This window comes from Acinonyx jubatus, chromosome B1 (assembly GCF_027475565.1).
Source record: "Acinonyx jubatus isolate Ajub_Pintada_27869175 chromosome B1, VMU_Ajub_asm_v1.0, whole genome shotgun sequence".
Lineage (NCBI taxonomy): Eukaryota > Metazoa > Chordata > Mammalia > Carnivora > Felidae > Acinonyx > Acinonyx jubatus.
In genome coordinates, this window is record NC_069382.1 from 71,062,252 (window position 1) to 71,087,283 (window position 25,032).

Below are 25,032 nucleotides of genomic sequence, written 5' to 3' on the forward strand. Positions count from 1 at the left end.
TAGGCATTCAATTCAAGGGCCAAACATCCTTCAGTAGATGACAGTTTGGTTTACATTCCTCTCTCCAATGTTCTCCGAAGGTTTCCTTTTAAGCACTACTTACAGTTGAAGAACATCTTACAGAGCGCTTTTGTAAATGAGTACCTAGTTACCAACTCAGAGCTGAAGTGTTTTACCTTAACGTCTGTGCCGTCTAGGATTTTGTGCAATCGTGTTCACCTAATTTATTGAGGACTGGATATTGGTGTGGACACTTAGGGTTCTCAGTAATATCTCTGTTACCAAGCAATCTAGAAGTTTGACCTAGAGAGAGCGTTTATATATTGGCTTCTCGGTCCTCCAAGAGATGAGGGACCAATGAGATGAGCTCCAAGAGAAGAGGGACAAATGTACGCTCATCATTGTAAACCCAACACTAATTACAACAGGAATAAGTAGGCATAAAATACATTGCTGCAGAATGAATGAATATAAGGGGTCTGCATATTGAGTACATGAGATCTTCAAGATGAACTCAGTCCAATGACAGATGAGAAGTGACACCAGTGCCCAGTAGCACTTGGTAAGAGCACTACTGCTATTCTTCCTGAGAATGGCTTCTATTGCTGGTTTTGGAAGGTCGGTATCACGGCATAAAAGATCATCATGAAGAATGTTTAAATGCGGAGAGACGCTTTGCTTATATAAATACCTTTTAAAACTTTATGTTCGTCTACCTTACTTTATCATCTATTCCTATGACATATTGGAGAAATGAACAAACTGCCTTTCCAAGGCTTGCGTGGACATACCAGAGTTTGTTTTTTCGGCAGTTTCACAGTTGGGGTGGGTTTCCGGCTACTTCACCCAGAGGCCCTCTATCCCTATTTTCTTGTAGTTTTCCAGGTACCTCAACACACCTCTTGCTCTCCGTAAAGGGTTGCAACAGCTCAAAAAATAACTCTCCTGGAATTTGATGCCCATATGTATTTTTATTTACATCAACATTGGAAACTGTAGTATTCTCTAGTTATGCTGAAAGTATGGATCACGTTGTGTGTGGTCTTATTTGCTTTTGTTACTGTTCCGGATAGTTTCTAGAGGATGCATAAAGAGATTTGGATGTAGGAGACTTCCATTATCCTTAGAATACTGGGTTCCAATTTTTTTTCCCCATAAGCAATTGATTTTAGAAACCCTCCATGTTACAAGAGATTAAGGGATGGCAGCATGGCAATAAGAATACTTGCGACTGTCATACACCATTTCTACTTAACAGCAGTGTGACTGGACATGTGCAACCTTATGAGTTTGGTGATCAATAACCCAGTTCACAGTAGTCTGTATTAAGGCCTAATCATTAGCTAATGGGTGTTTCTCAAAAGGCAAATTATTCATCTCAGAGAACCTGGCTTTGTTCCAAATCCCAGGGGTCTTCTTCAGTATGCGTCATACACAATTAGTGATGTATTTTAAATGCACTGGACCCATTGAGTCAAAAGCAGTGAAGTGCATAGCTGCTTGTATTGTTGCATTTACCACCTGGGTTTGTTTTGTCATGGATCCCTACTCAAAACCCAACTTCTTCGAACTTTAACATTTATTCATTTTTGAGAGACAGAGGGCGCAAGCAGGGTAGGGGCAGATAGAGAGGGAGACAGAATCCGAAAACAGGCTCCAGGCTCCAAGCTGTCAGCACAGAGCCCGACGAGGGGCTCGAACCCATAAACTGTGAGTTCATGACCTGAGCTGAATCAGACGCTTAACTGACTGAGCCATCCAGGCGCCTCTCAAAACCGAACTTCTTATCACTGATCATTGTAGCTTTTCCTAATGTATTTGTGTTCAGATTATAGTTCACTAGAGATCTTCATTTTGGTTCTGAGAAGTTGTATGTCTTTTCACTTTAAAAAAAGATGAGGGGCGCCTGGGTGGATCAGTTGGTTAAGTGTACGACTTAGGCTCAGGTCATGATCTCACAGTTCATGGGTTCAAGCCCCACATCAGGCTCTGAGCTGACAGTGCAAAGCCTGCTTGGGATTCTCTCCCCCTCTCTCTGCCCCTCCCTGACTTGTGCTTTCTCTCTCTCAAAATAAATAAATAAACTTAAAAAAATTAAGATAACTGATCGGTAGGTAGATAGACAAACGGATAATCACATTGTGTCTGGGGTAAAGGGAACTTTTAAAGTGTGATCTTATCTGCTTTCTCATAATCACTTAGTTTTTCGTATACCCTTCCACTGTTTGGTATGCAAATATAAGCACACGCAAATGTTTTCTTCTTCTATACCCAAAATACAACATATTATATTACACATATTTCTGAAACTTGCTCTTTTTCACTTAACATTGTCTCTTTCTATATTAGGAATAAAAGTGTCCTTACTCTCTTTTGTACAATTTCTTAATATGCACCAGTGTATTATTTTATCAGTCCCCTAATGATGGGTATTTGGGCTACAAAAAATGTTTCAATGAATCACCTTTTTACATATATCATTTTGCACACACATGCAAGTATATTCCAGAATTAGGACTGCTGGGTCAAAAGACTGAAGTGTTTGTAATTTTGGACAATAGCTGCCAAATTCTCTTTATATGAATTATACCAATTTATAATTCCAGTGGTAATGTATAAGAATGCTTGTTTCTTTAAAATCTTACAAAACTTTATCAAACCTTTGAATTTCTGCAAATCTGAACTTCTAGTTTGCACTTCTGAGATAAAGCATCTTTTTATACATGTAAGTGCCACCTGTTCTCTGCCTATTCATACATTTTATCCATTTTTCCATATCTTCTCTTTTTGATATTTAGAAATATTAGAGATTAGCCTTTTGTGAAGATTACTTGCAATTCTTATTCACATTTATCATTTGTCTTTTGACGAATGGTACTTTCTTGCCATGCAGACTTTTTAAATTGGACTTATCAATCTTTTCGGGAATGGTTACTAGATTTTGAGTCATAGTTAGAAAAATCTTTCCCAATGTAACCATTGTAAAAGAATTAAACTAGTGAATAAGGCTAAACTTTCTGCATAACCTTTTGATCTGTTTACAAGGGATTTTATGCAAAATGGATCATGGCTATATAATAGGACCTACTTCTCAGCCATGGTCCCTTGCACAGATAATGTGATAAAGGACTGTCTTTATTACTGTTTCCGTGACCAATGAGCTATATCAAATAGCTAAGAGGTTTATCAATAACAGCTTGTGGTCTACGAACTCAGGAAGCCCTTATTTGAATCAAAGGCCTTATACAACCTATAAGAATTAAAGCAGGAAATAATTAGCAGCTATGTTCACAAGCTAAATGAAATTTCATATGAAGTCTGAACAAAATCAATTGCTCATTTATAATATATAAATGGAGTGTTTGACATGAATGTACTGACTTTCTAGATTTCTGCTTGAAGGGAGAAGAGATGAAACACTGAAATTAATAGTATATGATGTATATAATTATATCCAAATAATATCACCTCCCATTTTTGAGTGCCTTCTATTTGTCAGATGTTTTACTTTTAACATTATAACGTACAGATCACCATTTCAGAAATGGAAGAGTATGACCCAGACAGATCAATAAACTGTGCCCAAGTTCAAAGAACTGGTACTTGGCAGAAATAAGCCAAAGCTTACATATTTTCCATATTACTATGGGTCTCCATATACACTATGTGGTTTGTAAGCTTTCTCAATTGCCTGTGTGTGTGTGTGTGTGTGTGTGTGTGTGTGTGTGTGTGTGTGTGTTTTAATGAAAATGTGGGATCTTGTATTATGATGATTTGGACCACTACAAACATTTCTATGAAAAACTATAGTAATGTGTTTATTCTGGCTTGGAGTCTGAGTAACCTCTGTATCCCAAGGATATTAGCACAGTAGCTGACTGAATAAACATTCCATGTTTGCTGAAGGAGTGATATGAGCCTGTAAATCATGTAATTAAGTTGCAAAATCTACGCAATTCACAGTTATGTCAGGAAAAAAAATTAATTTTGGTTTAGTATCTATGTTCATTTAAATTAGAAAATCTAAAGCAATAACCTGGAAAGTATTGCATATGGTTATATGGAATGAGCCTTCTATACAGAGTGTGAGAAAAATGAGACTAAAGTTGACCCCTGAAAAACATGGGAGGTTAGGAGTGCCAACCACCCCCCCCCAACACACACATAGTTGAAACTCCACATATAAGCTTTGACTCCCTCAAAACTTAACTAAGAGCCTACTGTTATCTGAAGCCTTACCAGTAATATAAAGTCTACTAACACACATGTATTACATGTATTATACACTATATTCTTACACTAAAGTAAGCTAGAGGAAAGAAAAAAATCATAAGGAAGAGAAAATACATTTACAGTACTGTACTGTATAAAAAATCCTTGTGTAAGTAAATCTGCCCAGTTCAAATCTGTGCTATTCAAGGGTCAACTGTAATTTACTCTCCACATAACCTCTTTATTTTTTTTAAATGTTTACTTATTTGAGAGAGTGAGAGGGAGTGAGCAGGGGAGGGGCAGGGAGAGAAGGAGACAGAGAATCCCAAGCAGGGTCCACACTGTCAGCACAGAGCCCAACAGCGGGCCTCAAACTCATGAACCACGAAATCATGACCTGAGCCAAAATCAAGAGTTGGTCGCTTAACGGACTGAGCCACCCAGGCAACCTTCCATATAACTTCTGCTAGAAACTTTAAGCTAGTAGAAGAAATTATCTACAACTATTTCATATTCTGTGTATGCAAATTCCATGTCCTCTGCAGCTATAGAATGAGTTAATCAACAGAGTTAACAGTTGGTATCTAAGAGCAGAAAAAATTTTATTTCATTTTCAATTATGTAAACCATCATTAGAAATTCATTATAGGGGCACCTGGGTGACTCAGTTGGTTAAGTGTCTGACTTTAGTTCAGGTCATGATGTCATGGTCCATGGATTTGAGCCCCACGTTGGGATCTGTGCTGACAACTAGGAGCCTGGAGCCCACTTCAGATTCTGTATGTCTCTCTCTCTCTCTCTGCCCCTCCCCTGCTCCCACACTCTCTCTCTCTAAGATAAATAATAAACATTAAAAAAAATTTTTTGAAAAGAAACTCATTATAAATATACCTTACCAAACCATTAAACTCTCAAAATGACCAGATTCATTAAGTATTAATTAAGTAAAAGAAGGAAACTTCACTGGTTTTACCAACAAAATATTTCTATTGGCTCCCGAAAACGATTTTGGTTACTGTGTTTCACCAAACTAACAATCTTCTGTACCCAACATCCTTTGCTTTGGTCCCATGAAAAGCTCAAAGTGATTGTGAGAGCTAATTTTTTTGTGCTTACTAATAAACAAAAATAAAACACATGCATATTAGAAGCATCACATATTTAATGTCAAAGAATTTGAATTCAAGTACAAAAATTAAACAACACATGATTTCAACATTAAAAAACCATTAACACTTATTATTCAAACAACTATATAGTGAATGTCAAAAACAAAAGAAGCATAACTATAAAACCCTGAAATACATTAACAGCAAAATTATAATTTATTACTATAACAAATAATTAACTAAAATATTTATAGTTGTTTTCAAGGACCACAATGGTATACTGCTTTTTCTTGGTACTGCATAAAATTTGCATCTTAATCTTTTGTCCCTTCATTACTTTCTACATAATAGTTAGATGCTTCTGGTTATACAAGTCTTATAATCTCTAATATAGATAGTGATCCTTGGTAATCAAATCTAGTATAACCATTCTCTGCAAGTGCTTAAATATTTGTGAAATGCCATTTAGCAAAATTATTATGCAAAAATTTAACATAAACTACTGGGTTCTATTTCCCACTCAGGAATTAGAAGTATTTAAAATCCCAAAAGTTTAAAAAGAATAGTAGTTTGCTATACCTTTATCAAGGGTAACCACTGAATAACTTTTTAAACTTAACATTTTTATAAGTTCTAGAACTGTAGGTTATTCAGAATTACGGTTGATGTTTCCTATGTTGAAATAAATATATATTTATCATTTTAAAACCAAATGTGTAAACCCGATTCTAAAATGAAACTAAAGTATTTTAGTTTGCATGCTTTACAAAGAAACTTTCATACTCATGTTTACAATATCTTCTTCAGAAGAATGAGGCCTGATTGGAGATATATAGTCGCTGTCCAACATGGCTGCCATTAGCAAGTGATATTGTTGGTGACAAGGGATAGCTTGGATAAGAATAAGGCCTTGAAGTATAAGGAAGCACGCTGGGAGTCGCAGAAGAGAGGGTAGCACTAACAGGGGAAAGACTATTTATTGAGCTGCGACGGAAATTGTAGTCTGTAAATAAATACATGAACAATTATGCTGCACATCTTTATGGATACAAATTTAATTCAAAGAGACAAAGCGTTAAAACTATAATCACAGTTTAACATAATGTCCTAACATCCGAAATCCTACTAATACTATTTTGCTGGTAAAGACTGAGCATTCACTGCATTGCAAGTTCTGATAGTTTTATCAGCCAGTATTACGTTTCTTTCACTGACTCAGCGCTTCAGAGATATTACTAGAATGCATTCTTGGATATCTTTTTCTTACATATCTTTCAATTATAAGCTTTGTGTCTTTTTGATCACAGAAAAAAAAAAAGAGAACCTCTGATTTCTCTTGCTCCACAATGAAGCTCCTTTTAAATTTGGTTCTGATGCTAAGGGGTAGTCCATGGAGAAAAGATAAAAAACAGCAAATTCATATTTGCTTATTTTTTCTTGAAACTGTATTAGGCATCAAACCAGACGAAGCATTCTCCCCTGGACTGCAAAAACATTTGGTGTAAACTAACTGACCAATATTTCATTATTTAAATACTAATATAAACGTTTGTATAACTCAATACACCAATTTAACATTAGAGTTCCTACTTGTACCATAAAACAATAAAATGTATCATGTTTATAAAATTAACTTCAAGAAACCATTATCAACTTATAGTATAGAAAAACCCAAAAATTAAAACCGAATTATTTTTTTAAAAACCAATTATATTTGAAATATTACTATTCCACAATAAACATTCATCTTATGCACCAATAATTTCCTGCTTCATTAATTATAATGTTTATATATGTTTATGAATATTAAAGACCAAATTGGTAAATCCTGTACTTTCCAAAAACTCAACTATGTTCTTTAGGGTAGTAGAAGCCAAGGGTCTGACAATGACTATAAAATGATTATTTATAAAAGTCATGGTGTTTCTAGGAAGGAAAGAAAAGGAATTAGGTAATCCAATGTACAAATAAGGTTTTTTTCTATATTTTCCTGGTATTATAGATGAGGCCTAAAACACTGAGCATTAACTGAATGTTGTCATGGGACTTAATATTTAGCCAACAGGAATGAGACCGACTGCAGGAGAGTAAGCTCAAGCAACATCAGTAAGGACCTAGTTAAGAAAAAAAATGGAAAAAACAAAAATCAGTTAAAGATAGGTTTAATTTCTAGCACCATAAAACTCTAACTTTATTAATTTTATAATCTTTTTATTTTTTATTAATGGTACCCATAAGACTAATAAAAGCAGTCTGTTCCGAGAAGAAAAATACATTAAAAATATCCAGTTCAAAATACTTTCAGCATTTTGAAATTGGATAAAGAATTACTCTGATACCATTTGCTTTTCTAATATCCAAAGTAGGATAAGTAGGTATCACAGAATTATTTTTCTTCTCTTAAAGGATCCACTTTGCCTGAAGGGTATGGTATTTAGTATTGACAGAAACCTTAATGCTCCTATAACTCAATTGCTTAAAAAAAAAGTTCTGATTCTCTCCTCCTAAAGATTATTACACAAATATAGTCAATTCCTTATTAGCCATGTATCAACAATACAACTAGCTCTTTCAATTTTTAACAATGCAGTCACAGACAATATGATTTAGAAAAACAGATCTTTTAACTGTTAGACTTCTCAGGGAAAATGTAGTTTTCAGAGAAATTACTTTCACTTGGGGCTGACATCCATGCAACAGTTAATGCAGCCTATTCACTGAAATATAAATAAAAGAGGTATCTTCAGGAAATCATTTCACAAAGAAGACAGCCAGGCAACTGGCTACTGGCATAGTACCTAGGTCTGAAAATGGGCATTCCTAATGGTCTCCTAGGTAAAAACACACTAATCAGCTGTGGTCTTCTCACATTTCTAAAGAGACTAAAGTACAAAATTAAATGTTGATTTTGAAGACTTTATTCATATAGGATAAACCAAGAAAAAAAAATTTCCCCCTGATACTACAAAGCTTAAGAAATGAAAGCTTCAATGTTTGTTAAGATTTTACAAGCATTTCAAAAATAAATTTTATTGCAATATAAGAATCTAAACATATTCAGAAAAACACATCTGGGTGATTAGAAAACACATTATCAAATAGTAACTAGTGACATAAACCTAGATAAGTCATGTTTTCCTTAGCTCTAACACACAATATATATCACAGAAAATAAAAATCAGAAAGAATCACTGACTTTTATAAAATAACAAATTAATAAGTGAGTCAAAATTCCTACCACATACTTAACTTGCCCATCCCTGGTTTTGTTTCCCAATGAACATCCTTAGCTCTTCAATCCCACTGTTTCTGCCTCAGACTGGGATCTACACTCCCCTTTCCCTTTCTGAAGGGAATGATATGAGTTTTATACTCAGAATTACTCAACTGTCTTAATATTCTTTTTAAATTAACGTACAATTTACATACAATAAAATGCATACATCCTATGTGTTCATTTCAACGAGTTTTGATAATTGTATAAACTTACGCAAACAATACCTAAAACAAGATCTAACACATAGCCACCAATCCAGAAGCTCCCTGTGCTCCCTTTCAATCAACAGCCCTTCTGTTGGAGGCAACCACTTTCTGATTTCTCACTATAGCTTAGATTTGCCTATCCTTAAACTTCACATAAAATGTATTTTTTAAGTTCTTTTTATGTCCAGCTTCTTTCTCTCAATATAATTTCTAAGATTCATCCATGTATGCCATGTATGTCAGTAGTTTATTCCTTTTTTATTGTTCATCAGTACTGTTGTATGTATATACCATGTTTTTTATCCATTTACCTGTTGACAGATAAATATTTGAGCTGTTTCTAAACTCTATTACGAATAAAGCTACTATGAGCATTCTTCCACAATTCTTTTTGTGGATATATGTTTTCATTTATTTTGGGTAAATAACTGGAATTAAAATTATTGGATCATAGGGCAAATAGATACTGCTGCACCATTCTCCATGGTGTGACCATTTTACATTCACACCAGTAAACTATGAGAGCTCGGGCTGCCCCACATCTTCACCAACATTTGGTATTTATTGCTAGAGTTTTTAATCAGAACTATTCCAGTAATGTGAAATGGTATCTCATTTTGGTTTTAATTTGGATTTCCCTTGTGATTAATAATGTATTCAGTGCCCATTTGAATATGTTCTTTAGTAAGATATGTATCCAAGCCTTTTGTTCATTTTTATTGCTTTGACTTTCTAGTGTTGATTATTATTAATAAAGTTTTTAACTAATCAAATTCTCTAATTCAATATCATAAACCAGGGATCGGTTGAGTCTTCAGTAGCCTCTAATTCCAACCACCTCTTTTCACTGAAAAATGATACAGACAAAAGACGGTTGATTAAGTGACTGTTCAATATTCCCAGTGTTGAAGAAAAACAAGTTAAAAATTAGGCCTCCTAATTCCTAGGAAACTACTCTACTTGACCAAACTTTTTCACTCTGGCAGTCTTGAGGAAAGTATATCAAGAGGTTGTCATGGCTAGGGGAACAGAAATATAGTAGATGGTGCGCTAAGCTACCTGGCTGCAGCTTGCACCTGCCCAGCCTGACACTTGCATTTCAACCCACACAGCTCTGCATTCCCTTGTTTTATGTGCTACATGTTATCTAATAATTTCATTTGAAGAAAAGGCCCTTTTACAAAAGAAAAAAATGTGTGAGAATAACTTGCTCTAATATAGAGATAGCATTTTGATCAAATCCTCTAGAATTCTGTATTTATATCTTGAATGAATATAAACATTTTCACAGAGTAACTTTGATCTATATAAAGACTAGCATATAGGCTTAGCCTTACGTGCCAATTCTAATCAAGTAGTATGGCTAAAAGGATCCCAAATTCCAAATGATTTGGAAGCTGAGTCTAGAATGAGCAGGAAAGTGAATAGTTAGTAACTGTTGTGCCACTGACACGGGAGCAAGTGCAGAGACTGGCGGCACATTCACCACCTACTTGTCAATCCCACTTTTGTAAGCGATGTAAGTTGGTCTACTACATTTCTCTGTCCAACACAAGAGATGAATACCACCAATACATTTCTCAGTGAAAATCTATGCAATGGACATAAACTGCTTTACTCCATTTGTGTCTAGTTTTTTTGTTTGTTTTTGATTGTCTTACACATCTTGAGAAAACACCATGGATTCTCTGCTTTTCTGCTTCATATAAAGAGGGAGGAATTCCTTAATAGAGACCTTAAGTTGTGTTCAATGAAAGTGTCTTCTTATATACTTATTTTGGCTTTTTCTTTTAGTTCGTTTCTGACCACACTCTTCAATTTTCTGTTAATAAGTATATTCCTCATAATTGTTTTTTTCTTCTCCTTGTTAACTATTTGAGTTCTACCTTCACAGCCACTCCCTCTTTCTGATGTACCCTTTTTAGGTGTACAATTCAGTGTTTTTTAAAACATTCACAAAGTTGTGCAACCAACACCACTCTCCTTTCTCACCTTAAGGTGATTTTCATCACCTTAAACAAAAACTGTACCTATTAGCAGTCACCCCCCCCCCCATCTCTCCCCCAGGCCTAGCAACCACTAATTTTTCTGTTTCTATTGATTTGCCTATTCTGGATTTTTGATATAAATGGGATCATACAATTCATGTCATCTTTTTTTAACTGACTTCTTCACATAACGTTTTCAAGGTTCATCCATGTTGTAGTATATATGAGAACTTCATTCATTTTTGTATCTCTTGCGTGAACATACCACATTTTGTTTATCCAATCAGTCAACGGACATTTACTTTGTTTCTACCTGTTGGCTGGTATGAATAATGCTGCTAAGGAATAATGTGTACAAAATTTTGTATGGACACATGTTTTCCATTCTCTGGAGTAAATAACTAGAAATGGGATATGCTGGGTCACATGGTAATTTTTCCAATGTTTATTTATTTATTTTGAGTGTGTGAGAGAGAGAGAGAAAGAGAGGGAGAGAGCACAGTGTGCACACAGGAACAGGGATAGGGACAGAGAGGGAGAGCAAAATTCCCAAGAAGGCTCTGCACTGTCAGCACAGAGCCCAACGTGGGGCTCAACCTCACCACCATGAGATCATGGCCTGAGCCAAAATCAAGAGTTGGGAGCTCAACTGACTGAACTACCCAGGTGCCCCATCAAATGGTCATTTTATGTTTAACTTTTTTAGGTACTGCCAAACTGTTTTCCAAGAAACCTATACTGTTTTACCCTCCCAAAAGCAATGAATGAGAATGAACCACCTGATTACTTTGATCTATAAAATGCATTTCCCATGCCTTTAACACATATCCCTACCTTTAATACATATTTGAATCACTTCTTTAGATTTCTTTGGGATCTTTATTAAAATGTCTTTACAAATTTCCTCACGTCACCATTTTATTATTTCAATTTCTAACATTCAAACAGCCATAACTGAAATGACTCAGTTACTTTCTTTCACTGTACTCTAGCTGCCAAAGCGTTTTTTTAACAGGATTGTACATACCACAACACAAAAACATGACTGGGTTCAAACAGAGATTTTAAATACTATATTATAATGTAAATGACATTTATCATTATTTTGTACTCTCCATCCTAGTAAAAAATATCAAGAGCTAACTATGAAGCAGAGGAAGGAATTTTCAAAATTGCTAATTATTAAACAACTTTTAGCCTATGACACCCTTAAAAGTCATTAACTAGAAATTTTTAAGTAATACTTTTGGCTAATACATGAGTTATTAATATTATCAATACAACAGTTATTATCAAATTTACTGGCATTTTTACCTCATTTACTTTCCTTATTACAATTAAATTCTGACCAAAAAACCCTATTTTTATCCTCTACTTAATTTTTGCTATAGGCGACTGACAGCAAAGAGCAAGAGGAAACATGAAGTGACCAATGTTTTTTTCTAAGAAAGACTAGGCTCACAGAGTAACTTAGGTCAGTTCTTCTGTTTTAAGAGGATTTTTAGGAGGCTTTGAGAATGCTAATCTTAGTAATGGCAGCTGGATAAGAATGAAAGTTATTATCTCTAACTCCTTTCTTATAAAGTATAAGTTTGTTAGTTCTCTGTTTTTACTAGAGTAATTATATTTCTCAGATTCAGTTTTGGGGTAGGGTAAAAATCATCTGCTTTTGTTTTTAATTCAAGTAATTTTTTTTAATTCACAAGGTTGCTTTTCCATATAATTTTGAAAGAATACTTTGGGTTTCAAATTCTTACTGTGTAACTTTTGACAGCACATTACAATTTACATAAACATAATTGTCAGATATCTGTAATTTTATTTTTAAGAAATTAAAACTGTTTCATTCCAAATTATCTAAAGATTGTAACTTAAACTTTCAAAAACAAAGGTCTGAAATTCTAGCAAAAGCACACTAATAATATACAGTGCCAGCAATCAGGTCACCTGGGAAAAAAGGCCGAAGGAGTAACGTTACATTAGGGATGTCAGAAATGTTGGTTTCTTGATTATGATATCATTTCACAGATGTAGACATAAATCAAAACTGACCAAAGTGTACACTTTAAATGTGCATTTTATTGTATGTAAATTATACCTCAATAAGGTTATAAACAAAACCCAAGCAATTCTTTGAGTTAGTTTCAGGGTTTCATAACTTATATCCCCATACAATTCAAGGACTTCAAAATAAGAATCCCTTAGCCAAATAAAATCTTGAAAAAAATTTAGTCAAAATGGATTTAACACTTACACAGATTGCTACTACAATGATTTTCAACATGCTAATAATAAGCATTGTGATTTTTCCAAGGGCAGTATATAGTACACAGTTTTTCTCAAATTTGTCTGACCTTAGAAAGTCATTTCACTGAACAACTTTGCAAATCACTTTGGGAAGAACTTTTAATGGGGCCAATATGTGATAGGAAAACAGTGAAAGCAAAACAGAAAAATTCTTGAACTATGTTAAACACAGTGATCACAAATTCAAATGCCCTCGGGGGCTAAAATGTAACAAACAAACAGAGAACTCAAAGAGGACCAAATGTAAAATAGGAGTCTAGCTATCTGTACTGAAATTAAACCAAGCTGCTTTCCTTGCAAAAAACGAAGGAGACCAAACCATATCTGGAGCTTCCAGCTTGCTACCTCTGTTTAATAGATTATGTCAAATTCCTTTTAGTGACAATTTCTAAACCATTTGGAAAAGATTAACAGAAAAGGAACTGATAAGACAGAAAATTATGATCTGAGCTACAGTTTACCTAGGCTTCAATATGGCTCAAAAACTGCAGTTCCCTAGAAAAACTATCTAGGCAAAAGTAAAGAGAAGAAAAAAAGCCTTAGGAAAGATAGCAACTCTTTTCAAGTTTCATTTCTATCAGTAAAATTAGTCCTCATCATTCAAAATTTGAACTACAAAAACTTTTAAGAAAAGGTATTTCTGAGAATAGCAACACATACTTGAATTTATATGTTAAGATCTATAAAAATAAAGTTATACGCCTCAAGCATCATAAATAGATTTCCTTATACCTGAAGTGTGAATTCTATTAGAAAGTTATACTTGAGTACTTACTAAGTGCCAAAAATAACTCTACAACATCAGCACTACCTTAATCTTTATAATAGCCTTACAATAAGTACTATTATTTTCTTCTTTAACAACCAGGAAATTAAGGCACAGAACGATGAAATACCTTACTCAAAAACACAGAACTAGTACATGGATTCTGCTCAGGGAACAACATTCTTTTTGCCTCAACATGTGAAAAGGAGTCTGAATGGTCTGAATGGTAGTCATTATTCAAACTATAAACCACCTTTAACAACCTACTAAAACTTCTCCTTCTCAACAGAATGTTGGAAAAACTAAAGAGTGAATCCCAGTAAACATAACTTTTATTCTAAATGGTATCAAAAATAATTTTGGTTTTATTAGTTCAAAAATATAGATAAAAATTCTTCAGAGAAGTTTGAGAAATGCTGAATAATCTACATATTACATTCACTCCCACTACATCTATATTAAAATACTGTTTATCCTGTTTGGTGGTTCAAAATGTTACACTAGTATGTTTATAAGCTTTAAGAAGACCTGAAATATGGAAACTAGTTTAACTTTTTAAAACTCTGCTTAATGAATCTATAATTAAATAAAGCTATCATAATCAAAATATTTCACAAGCTTTCATTTGACAATTTAAAATATATCTTCTTATAACTGTAAGAATAACTTGTAACTGACTTTCTGAAAACTAAATGTATCACTTAACATTCCTAAAGACTTTTTCTTACCTGTTTATTTTCTCCAAATTCTTCTATATAGGTCCAGGCTGAAGAGACTGTGTTCCCTGTCTGTAAGCAGTGAAGACAGAAAAGAATGGAGTCTTTAGTTATCCCTAATCTTGGAAGTGCATGGAATCCTTGATAACTTTAGTTCAAAACCTTCTGATCAGTAAATAGGAAAATAAAATTAGAGAACAAAAGAAACAAGTGACAAATAATTTCTGAATTTCTGCAAAGATGAACAAAGAGAAAGGTATTCTGAACAAAAAGTCTGAGTTAATACATTACCAAAAAAAAAAAAAATCTTCCTATACAAATTAAGTCCTTATTAGTTGGTTTTTCCAAGAAATACTACTCTACTAATAAAATAAAGGACTAAAAACAAATAAGACTGCCTAACTTCTGGTAAGTAGATAGCCAAAGAACCTAAACAAATGTGAAAAATATCAAAATCCTTTCCTTTGGTCTTAAAAAGACATAGATGGCCAAAATAATACTAAGCTTAAAAAAATGTTATTAACAGCTAACCTTTATCTACTTCAAGCCTAATGTAACCATATCTGTATAGTACAACTTTGGACATTCATACATTTTAGTGGTTATCTCTTTATATCCCTTAAAGTTTTCTGGTAGGGATGTACATCCAACTCCATGCTAAGATACTGTGCAAAAAAGTATGAACAAATGAAAATGTTTGATGATCCACACAGAATGACAGATTTTTAAATAGCCATCTTAAAGAGTACTCAGCAGAAAAAAAATTCACAATATTTTCTTGATTTTTATATGATGAAATTAGATAACTTCAATCAACCCTCCTGGTGAGAATTAGAAAATGTAGGTAGTTATTAAAAGCAAAAATATCCATCTGAAAGCACTGAGAAGGACCAAGAAAGACAGTGAAGAATTATGGGACCATAATCTTGGATAAGAAGGAAACCCAAAGTGGTTTACACATCTTTTGGAGGTGTGTTTCCCCTAGAAGGACTGACCAACTCAAGAGGGATCTGACAGACAAGGGAAGATAACAGGAGACAGACAAATTTCCGTGGCTTTTAAAAGGGCAAAATTAGAGCTGTGGAGCTAGTGATAAGGCATGCCTGGAATCTGAATAAAACTGAACTAGAAGTAGACCAACTTTTAAAGAGACTAAATTCAACTTCAATTCTTCCCAATCCCTGCCTGGATTAAGGCAATCTGGGATTGCCAGTCCCTTGGCCATCTTTCTGAAGCAAAATAAATCTTCTCTGAGTAAACGTAACAACATGCTAGCTTTCAAATTACCTCTATATTTTTCATAGACAATATCTGACATTCAATCAAAAATAATCAGTCATACAAAGATAAAACAATGTGACCTAAAACCAACAGAAACAACAGTTAACTGTAACTGATCTACAGGGAATATAGATAAAGTTTTCAGAACTGAATATTAATAACTATGCCTAACATGCTAAAGGAAATAAAAGACTGAAAATTTTGAAGAAAAAATACAAAGCATAAAGAGTCAAATGAAATTCCAGAACTGAGAAATAAATCCAAATAAATGGTTTTATCAGCATGTTAGACACAGATTACAAAAAAAAAAAAAAAAGAATTCATGAACCAAACAAAAGGTCTGAAGAAAATACACAGACTAACCATACAAAACAATGAAAAATGTAGAATACATACATGGGATACACTAAAGAGATCTAACATAGGTGTAATTGGAATATCATTATAAAAAGGAAGAAAAAATGAGACAAAAGCAGTATTTGAAAACAGATTAACTTAGAACTTTCTAAAACAAATGATTAACATTAATCTACAGATTTCAGAAGTGGTGAAGGGTCTCAGTTAAGATAAAGACCAAGAAAACAATATGTAAGTCCATCACCATGACACTTCCAAAAATCACAAAGAGAAAATATTAAAACTTTCCGGGATAGGAAGGGTTTATGGTTAAAAGGAGCAGTAAGTAAATTACCAGTGACTTCTCAACAGAAACCATGGAAGCCAGAAGACAGTGAGTGGAATTATAACTTCAAAGAGCTAAAGGAAATAACTGATCTAAAAAAAAAATGTGTGTATATATATATATATATCTATATATATATATATATATACATACATACATACATACATATAGGTACGTATAATACCCATACCCGTATATAAGGTTTGACAGCACGTAACAATTTACATAAATGAAAAGTATGTAAATCACAGACATATTCAGGTAAATAAAACTGAGATAATCTGTCATAAGCATATCCACACCAAAGGAAATATAATGAATGTTCTTTGGTCAGAATATAAAGAAACAATCATAGAAGTTTAGAGATTTAACAGGAAATGAAGAGTAAAGGAAATGATAAATATGTAAGTGGTAAATGAATACAAATGTATATTAACAAAAAGCAATTATAATTAGGTATGCAGTGGCTAAAATATACAAATTTAAAACATATGGAAATACCAAGACACTATACAAACTGAAAGAAGAAATATGAAGATTCTTACATTGTCTAGAATGTGGTAAAAGCATTAATCAGTATTAGATTTCAATAAGTTAAGAGTGGATGTTGGAGTTTACATACATATATATGTAACTACAAAAATTCCATGTATTTAGAATTTTATACCCATGTTCAAGAAGAAATCAAAATAAAATATTTTGAAAAAAATTATAGGGGCACCTGGGTGGCTCAGTCGGTTAAGCGTCCGACTTCGGCTCAGGTCATGATCTCACGGTCCGTGAGTTCGAGCCCCGCGTCAGGCTCTGTGCTGACAGCTCAGAGCCTGGAGCCTGCTTCCGATTCTGTGTCTCCCTCTCTCTCTGACCCTCCCCTGTTCATGCTCTGTCTCTCTCTGTCTCAAAAATAAACAAACATTAAAAAAAAATTTTTTTTAATTATAAAAATAAAATGCAGCAAAACATAACTGATGTAGCTATAACCATACTTTATGAGCGAAATTTGTAGCCTGAATATACATATATTGCAATAACAGAAAGGCTGAAAACTCTAAACTAAGATCAAAGAGAAAAAAAACTTCCTATTTTTAGGAGGAAAGGTCTGGGCCAATCTCACTAATGAACACAGATGTAAAAATCCTAAATATCAAAAATGAAATTTAGCAGTACATTAAAAGGACAATGTATGATTACCAAACTGCATCTATTTCAGAAATACAGGGTTGATGTTACATTGAAACATCCATGCAATTCACTACATTAAATGAATAAGAGATAAAAATAATGTAATTAAGTAGATGCAAAAAAGCAGTTGATAAAATTCGTCACACAACTCATCCTTGATAAAAGAACTCTTAACAAACTAGGAATAGAAGGAAATGTCCTTAATGTAACAAAGGGCTTCTATTAATAAAGGCTACAACAGGGGCGCCTGGGTGGCTCAGTCAGCTATGTGTCCAAGCTCAGTTCAGCTCAGGTCATGATCTCCTAGTTCGCTAGTTCAAACTGTGTTGAGTCCAGAGCCTGGAGCCTGTTTTGGATTCCAGGTCTCCCTCTCTCGCTGCCCCTCCCCCACTCGTGCTCTCTCTTTCTCAAAAATAAACATCAAAAAAAAATTTTAATAAAAATAATAATAAAATAAAAGCTACAACAAACATCATACCTTAATGAAGAAATATTGAAAGTTTAAAAGGATACCTTCTATCATCATTTGTATTCAATGCTGGACAAGCGGTTCTAGCCAGTGCAATAAGGCAAGAGAAAAAAGAGAAGTTTAAGGATAGAAAGGAAGGAAAAAGTTCATCATTTGCAACTGACATGACTGTATAGGTAGAAAATTTTAAATAATGTAGGATCAAACCATTAGAATCAAATAGTTTTATTCAATACATAAAAAAATAAATTGTATTTATACAAACAGGAACAATCAGATATCAAAATTAAAAAGCACCTTTTACAATGGCATTGGAAAACATTAAATACCTACAAATAAATCTAATTAAAGATGTAGGAGAAATTTACACGGTAAATTATTGAATGTTTGGAGAAATTAAAGAAAGCCTAAATAAATGGAGAGATCTATCATGTTCATGGATCAGAAGTTCCAATACTATAAAATGTCATTTCTTTGCAAATTGATCTATATAGAAGCAATTAAATTTTAACCAGAGTCCCAGTAAGACTTCTTTTTGGTATAAACTGTGTATAAATTTACAATCTAATTGTAAAATTCATATGGAAATATAAGGGCTGAGAAGAGCCAAGGTAACTGAGGGGAAAAGAAAGGATAAAGATACTCTCTATACCAAATATTAAGACTTTTCACAGTAATGTAACCAAAACAATGTAGTAAATTAAATTAGATCAATGGAATAAAGAATCCAGAATAAGGCATGTATGTGTAGATAGGTGTGCATGAGTGTACATACACACACATATACATAACATACTTGATTTACACTAATGATGGCATTGCAAAGCAACAGGAAAAGAGTAGTCTTTTCAATAAATAGTGCTGTGTAAATGATTATACATATGAAGGCAAAATAAAACTTGAACACATACTTCACACTAAATTTAAAGGATAAAAAATTTCTAAGGGGCACCTGGGTGGCTCAGTCGGTTGAGCATCCGACTTCGGCTCAGATCATGATCTCATGGTTGGTGAGTTCGAGCCCCGCGTCGGGCTCTGTGCTGACAGCTCGGAGCCTGAAGCCCACTTTGGACCCTGTGTCTCCCTTTCTCTGCCCCTTCCCCGCTCACACTCTGTCCCTCTCTCAAAAGTAAATAAACATGAAAAATTAAAAAAAAAATTTCTAAAATATAAGAAAATATTTCATGAATTTGAGGTAAGCAAAGTTTTCTTAAGCAGGACAGAAACTACTAAGTTTAAAAGATTGATAAATTGAACATACTAACAGTAAGAACTTCTTTATTTTTCAAAGTATATACCATGAATAGAGTAGAAAGGCAAACCACACAGTAGAAGAAGGTATTTATTTTCCAATGCAGCGTATTTTGTTTCAAATAAAGCAGTTACTGTTTTTTTCCCAGAAAAACACCAGATAGTAAGTTCTACAAAAGCACGTGTCTTTAGCAGATCATGTTTGTCTGATCAGTAAGAATTTGTTTTTTCCATCCTTCACTCTCTAAAGACAATCAATGGACTGACATCACTGCTACAACCCAGCTTGCTATTGAGCCTCTGATCTTTAGCCACATCTTGATTTTCCTAACAAATGAGTTAAGTACTGCCTGGCTAAAATGCTGCAATGTCTTGATGAGGAAAAAATAAGTAGATCAGGCAAAGCCATGAAGTTATAAAAGCAAGCTAGGGCTAACTAGAATTAGTAAAAATGACTAAGAGGATGACACAACCCTATAGGATCTGTATATTCTGACCGACTCTTTTGACAACAAACTGGGTCAGCACCTCAGGCAGGGAACCAAAACTGAGTGAAAATGGCTTTTCTCTCTCCTAGCTCAGGCCACCAACGTCAAAGGTATTTGTAAAATATGTATCCGACAAGGGCTTGTATCTTAATAAAGAAAAAAACAAACAACCCAATATAATACAGAGAAAAGAGACTTAAAATAAGACATTTTCATCAAGAGGATACCTTAATGCCCTATTATCTTATTAAAAGATGTTCAATATTATTAGTAAACAGTGATATAAAAGTTATAATCTCAATGAGATAGTAATATATACTAACCAGAATGTTCAAAATTTTCAAAAACTAAAAGACCAAGTGTTGGCAAGAGTGTGGGACAACCGAAACCCCATATACTGCTTGTGAAATGCAAATTTATATAATCACTTTGAAAAGCTGGCATTATTTACTAAAGTTTTAAAAATATGACCCACTTTTACTCCGATGTATTCAACAGGAACATATGCAAGAATCTTCACAAGGGCACCTGGGTGGCTCAGTCAGTTAAGCATCTGACTTCGGCTCAGGTCATGACCTCACCGTTCTTGAGTTTGACCCCGACATCAACATCAGGCTCTCTGCTCTCAGCACAGAGCCTGCTTCAGAACCTCTGTCCCCCCCTCTCTCTGCCCCTCCCCTGCTTGCACTCTCTCTAAAATAAATATGTAAAAAATTGTAAACAAAACAAAACAAAACAATCTTCACAGCATCGTTATTCAAATAGCCCAAACTGAAAGCACCTCAAACTTCTACCAACAAAAGAAATAGCATCTGGGTGGTTCAGTTGGTTAAGCATCTGACTTCAGCTCAGGTCACGATCTCACAGTTTGTGAGTTCAAGCCCCATGTCAGGCTCTGTGCTGACAGATCACAGTCTGGAGCCTGCTTTGCATTCTGTGTCTCCCTCTCTCTCTGCCTCTCCCCTGGTCGTGCTCTGTCTTTCTTTATCTCAAAAATAAATAAACATTAAAAAAAAAAGAAATAGCAAATAAATCCTAACATTTTCATGGAATACTGGAATCCGTGAGAGTGAATAAACAGTACTGCCACAACATGGACCAATCTTTATTCATAATGTTGAAAGAAGCCAGACAAAAAGTATGTAAAATGTTGTATAAATTTCAAAAACACAGAAGTGAGAAGGATGGTTTCCTTTGGGAAGAGAGAAGGTAATGTGTGGGTGGGGCTACAAACAAAGGAGCCTTTTGGGGTGTTGATATTTTATGTCTTCATCTGGTAGTTAAACAGACATGGTCCCTCTGTGGTAAATCACAAAGCTCACAGTCACAATTTGTGGACTTTTCTGTTTGTACATAATGTAATAACTTATAAAGTTAAAAAAGGAGGGAAATCACAACAGTTACCATTTGTGTATATAGTGATATACATATATGAGAAATTGATCATTTATAGTTACGATTAAAAAATAATACCACCGATTATAATACAATTATGGTCAAAATAAAATAAAAATGATTCAGAGTAATTTAAAAACTATAATGGTGATTTTCAGTAGAGATGCTAATTGAAATTATTACTAAATATGGACTCAGACTTCCTTCCATAAGGCTTTCACATACTACCACCTGTAGTTTTACAATTAATTTTTTGTTAATCTTTAGTTAAATTTAACAGGAAAAATGCTGGGATTTAAACTGTCAATCTAAGACAATTACATTTCTGTTAATATACAGAAGAGATGATGATAATCCTCAAAGTAAAAGTAAAAACCATCAGCAGAATCTCAAGTAGTAAATGTCAATACAAGGTTACTGCTAGTACTTCAATTTGCCATTTGTTAGCATCATTCCCTTGAAAAAGTATGACTGTTAATAAATATATTCCAAGAAATTCCCTCAGAAGAATTTTTTTCTTTTTTTCCTTTTTTTTTTAGTTTCAGCTATATAACACAAGTGATTATTTAGCTAAGGGATTATTCAGTAATCAAGACACAAGGAAAAACTACGGAAACGAAAAGGCATGTCAGAAAGTCAATAGGATACATTAAAGCTCAAAGTTCACAGACAGGATCTTGTTTTCTATAAAACTGCAATCATTAGATACATTATTTTTAGTCTTCTGTTATGTAGGAATAAAAGCCAGCAAAGATAAACTAGTAAAACTCCTGCTAATTGAGGTATTGATTTTCATTGTATCCACAAAGACCTAACACTGTAAATACGAATTGTTCTATAAACATGTGATGAAAAGTTTTAAAAGTCACTTAAGACTAATCATATGAGCATACTGTGTATCTCTGAAGAAGATTTTACTGGTTATCAGTTTGAAAAAGAATTCTACATAAATTTTATAGTAACTGGTATGCAAAATGAAGAACTGTTTTTCAGACTCTCAGATATGGCATACTGCCATCTTTTCAAAACAGAAAATAACTAAATGCACAGGATTCCAGTATATTCCAAATAAGGCATCTATGTTAGCAACCTCAATTTTCAGGGCTTTTCCTGCCTTTAGAAAAATAAACTGAAAGAACTCCATCTTCTTAGTCTGTACCTGTGTAGAAGAATGAAGAAGAAATGCAAGCTATTATAACCTCAAGTTTAGAAATAACATACAATAAGCTACTGCCAATTATTTTCCATTTGTAGAGGCTTAACAAATGCTATAGATGGCACTAAATATAACTGTGGCTTGTGTAATGAACTTAGGCTATCATAATGGTCAATGAAAAGTATAAAATTGTATGTAATAAGATCTAGTATATTCTATACTACTACAATCATAATCTCCTATTCTTCCACTATACAAATTTCATTTATACATATAAATAAAATATATACGTCTTTAACATAAAATAACCCACATGACTCAGCCTATATATTAAGGGTTTCACTATTTTGAAATACTCATTTAATCAGCATTTTAAAAACTAGATACTGATTATTTCTACTTAATTGAAATATAAATCTATAGTGTCCTGTTAACCACCATGCATAGTGTAATTGTTCTGTACCTACCAACTCATTTATTTTCCAATCTTTTTTTACTTTCTGCTCAAAGCACAGGCAAACTTTATTTTTCCTAAGAATCATTACCTTTTAATCTTACAGCATGTACATCATTTTCAATTATTTGAAAAGCACAACATGCTAAATATTAAATGCAGGAAAAATAATAACAAATTTAAAAAAAACTTTTGTACAAAGACCCTTGGCTTTACAATCTTGATGGATTAAAAATTTTATAACAGTAAATAGTAATATAAAAATTACTGAACTGTTGAGTAATATTATGAAGAACAAGAAGTAACAATTCTCAGTTACTGTGTCTAAGAAAAGCTTAATGTAAGAGGTTAAGTAAATGAAAGCAAGTAGAAGAATATTGTAAGCAGAGTGAACAACACTAGGAAAAGTCTGGAAGTACCAATAAGCATGGCAAATTCAGATGATCAAAACAAAGGGTATTTGTCTATGGTTAGGTAAGATGGGGAAAAACATTAGAACATTCCGAAAAAGAGAATGTGGAGTTCAGAGGACCTGATGGTACCACAACAGCAAGCCATTGGTAGGTTCCTAAGCAAGGAAATAACAATGAAAAAACACAGTTAAATATAAGTGGAGTGAAAAATTATATGGATGAATCATGTATTTAGATGTTTTGAATATAATCAGAGAAAATGAGAGTACCAAGCAACAAGGGGACCATGAAATAGATAGAAACAAACTCCGCCTATTTGAAATTCTGTCTAGCATCTGATAGATGGAAAAAAAAAATTTTTATCATCCACCACCTTGATACAACATATACTACTGGTTGTCAATGCTTACCCTAAAGTAAGCTTAAAAATCCCAAAGTCAGCTTGTAAACAAGGTCTGTTTGTAACATCTTTGTAATTTAGAATGATTCATTTAGGCTTGAGAGATTTCTGAGGTCCGCACTACACTCAAGTGGTCTAATAAACCGGCTTGAAGGGCTGATAAGATAAAATGGTCTCTGAAAAGGAAGTAAAGCATGGACCAAAGACCCATCTCATTCATTTTAACTTTTAGAAGCATAATTGGCCGAAAAGATCCTACGAATTCAGTCTGTTATCATATGCTTAACATTAGACTAAGGTCAGTTTTTCACTAGAATCGTGTGAAGTTACAAAGAACAGCCTCTTAGCTAACTGAGGGATCCTGGGCAAATTATTTAATCTACTAAAGACTCAAGTTTCTTCATCTGTTACCAAAAAAAAGTGTAGACGTTAAAGTAATATTTACCTAAAAGAGGCATCAGAATAATATATAAAGGCATTTAGTATAGTACCTATGGTTAGTGTTCAAAGAATCTTAACTATTATTACTATTACTAATAATATTTATTATCATAAGTGATTGGAAACTCTTGGATTTGTTTTCTGAATAAATATTATTTTTCAGTACTTATATATAAGGCACATTTTAACATACAAAAGGCACTATAATGGGCCTTTTAAAATTTTAATTCATTTAATACATACAATTACCCTTCGAGATAAAAACTGTTAACACTCCCATTTTATAGATGAGGAAACTGAAGAACAAAGAGGTTAAAATAACTTTTTCCAAATAAGCAATGAAGCTGGGATATGGACTCAGGAAATCTGGCTCCAAATGCCATGCTCTTTTATGAAGCCTATATGCTATACAAAATTTAAAGTAGTGAATTTTATACTATTAGCTGATCCTCTCATCCCAGATTAGGTCAGGTCATCCAACTACATCTTCTCATACACCCTGTACTTCTTCACAATGTTTACCAGAACTGTAACTGAGTATCTCTCTCAATGGAATGTAAACCCTATGAAGGCAGGCAGCAACTGAGTCTGATTCACTACAAATCCTCAGGGCTTTATAAAAGCAGTGTTCAGTATTTAGTTAATGAACATACATATTAACCAGGATTAACAGTTAATAAACCAAGTATGAGAAAAGAAAGCCTAAAAGAGTGAATAATAATAAACAAAAGGGTTATTCATTTAAGAATAAGAATGCCAAAACTTTCTTAAGTCAAAGTTTCAAAAAGTACATTTTTCAGAGGACTTCAAAACAGCAAGCTAATATACTCCAAGCACTG

At 33.6% G+C, this 25,032-nt stretch overlaps 1 protein-coding gene across 11 annotated transcripts in view; it reads right to left on the minus strand.

Annotated features, from left to right (window-relative positions):
• The window catches only part of RBM46 (RNA binding motif protein 46), a 125,702-nt gene that overhangs the window by 71,411 nt on the left and 29,259 nt on the right, over positions 1 to 25,032 (minus strand). For 2 of the 11 annotated variants that reach the window (XM_027067778.2, XM_015080658.3), the window contains exon 5: positions 5,421 to 6,324. The exons of 2 other annotated variants lie outside the window; for them this stretch is intronic. In XM_027067778.2, coding sequence (XP_026923579.1) covers positions 6,125 to 6,324 — 200 coding nt within the window. In that variant the 3' untranslated portion in view covers positions 5,421 to 6,124. Of the gene's footprint in view, positions 1 to 5,420; positions 6,325 to 7,283; positions 7,436 to 14,593; positions 14,654 to 18,204; positions 18,279 to 25,032 lie in introns of those variants that run through there. 7 more of the 11 variants (XR_008296069.1, XR_008296070.1, XM_053216821.1 and 4 more) reach the window with 7 other exon arrangements.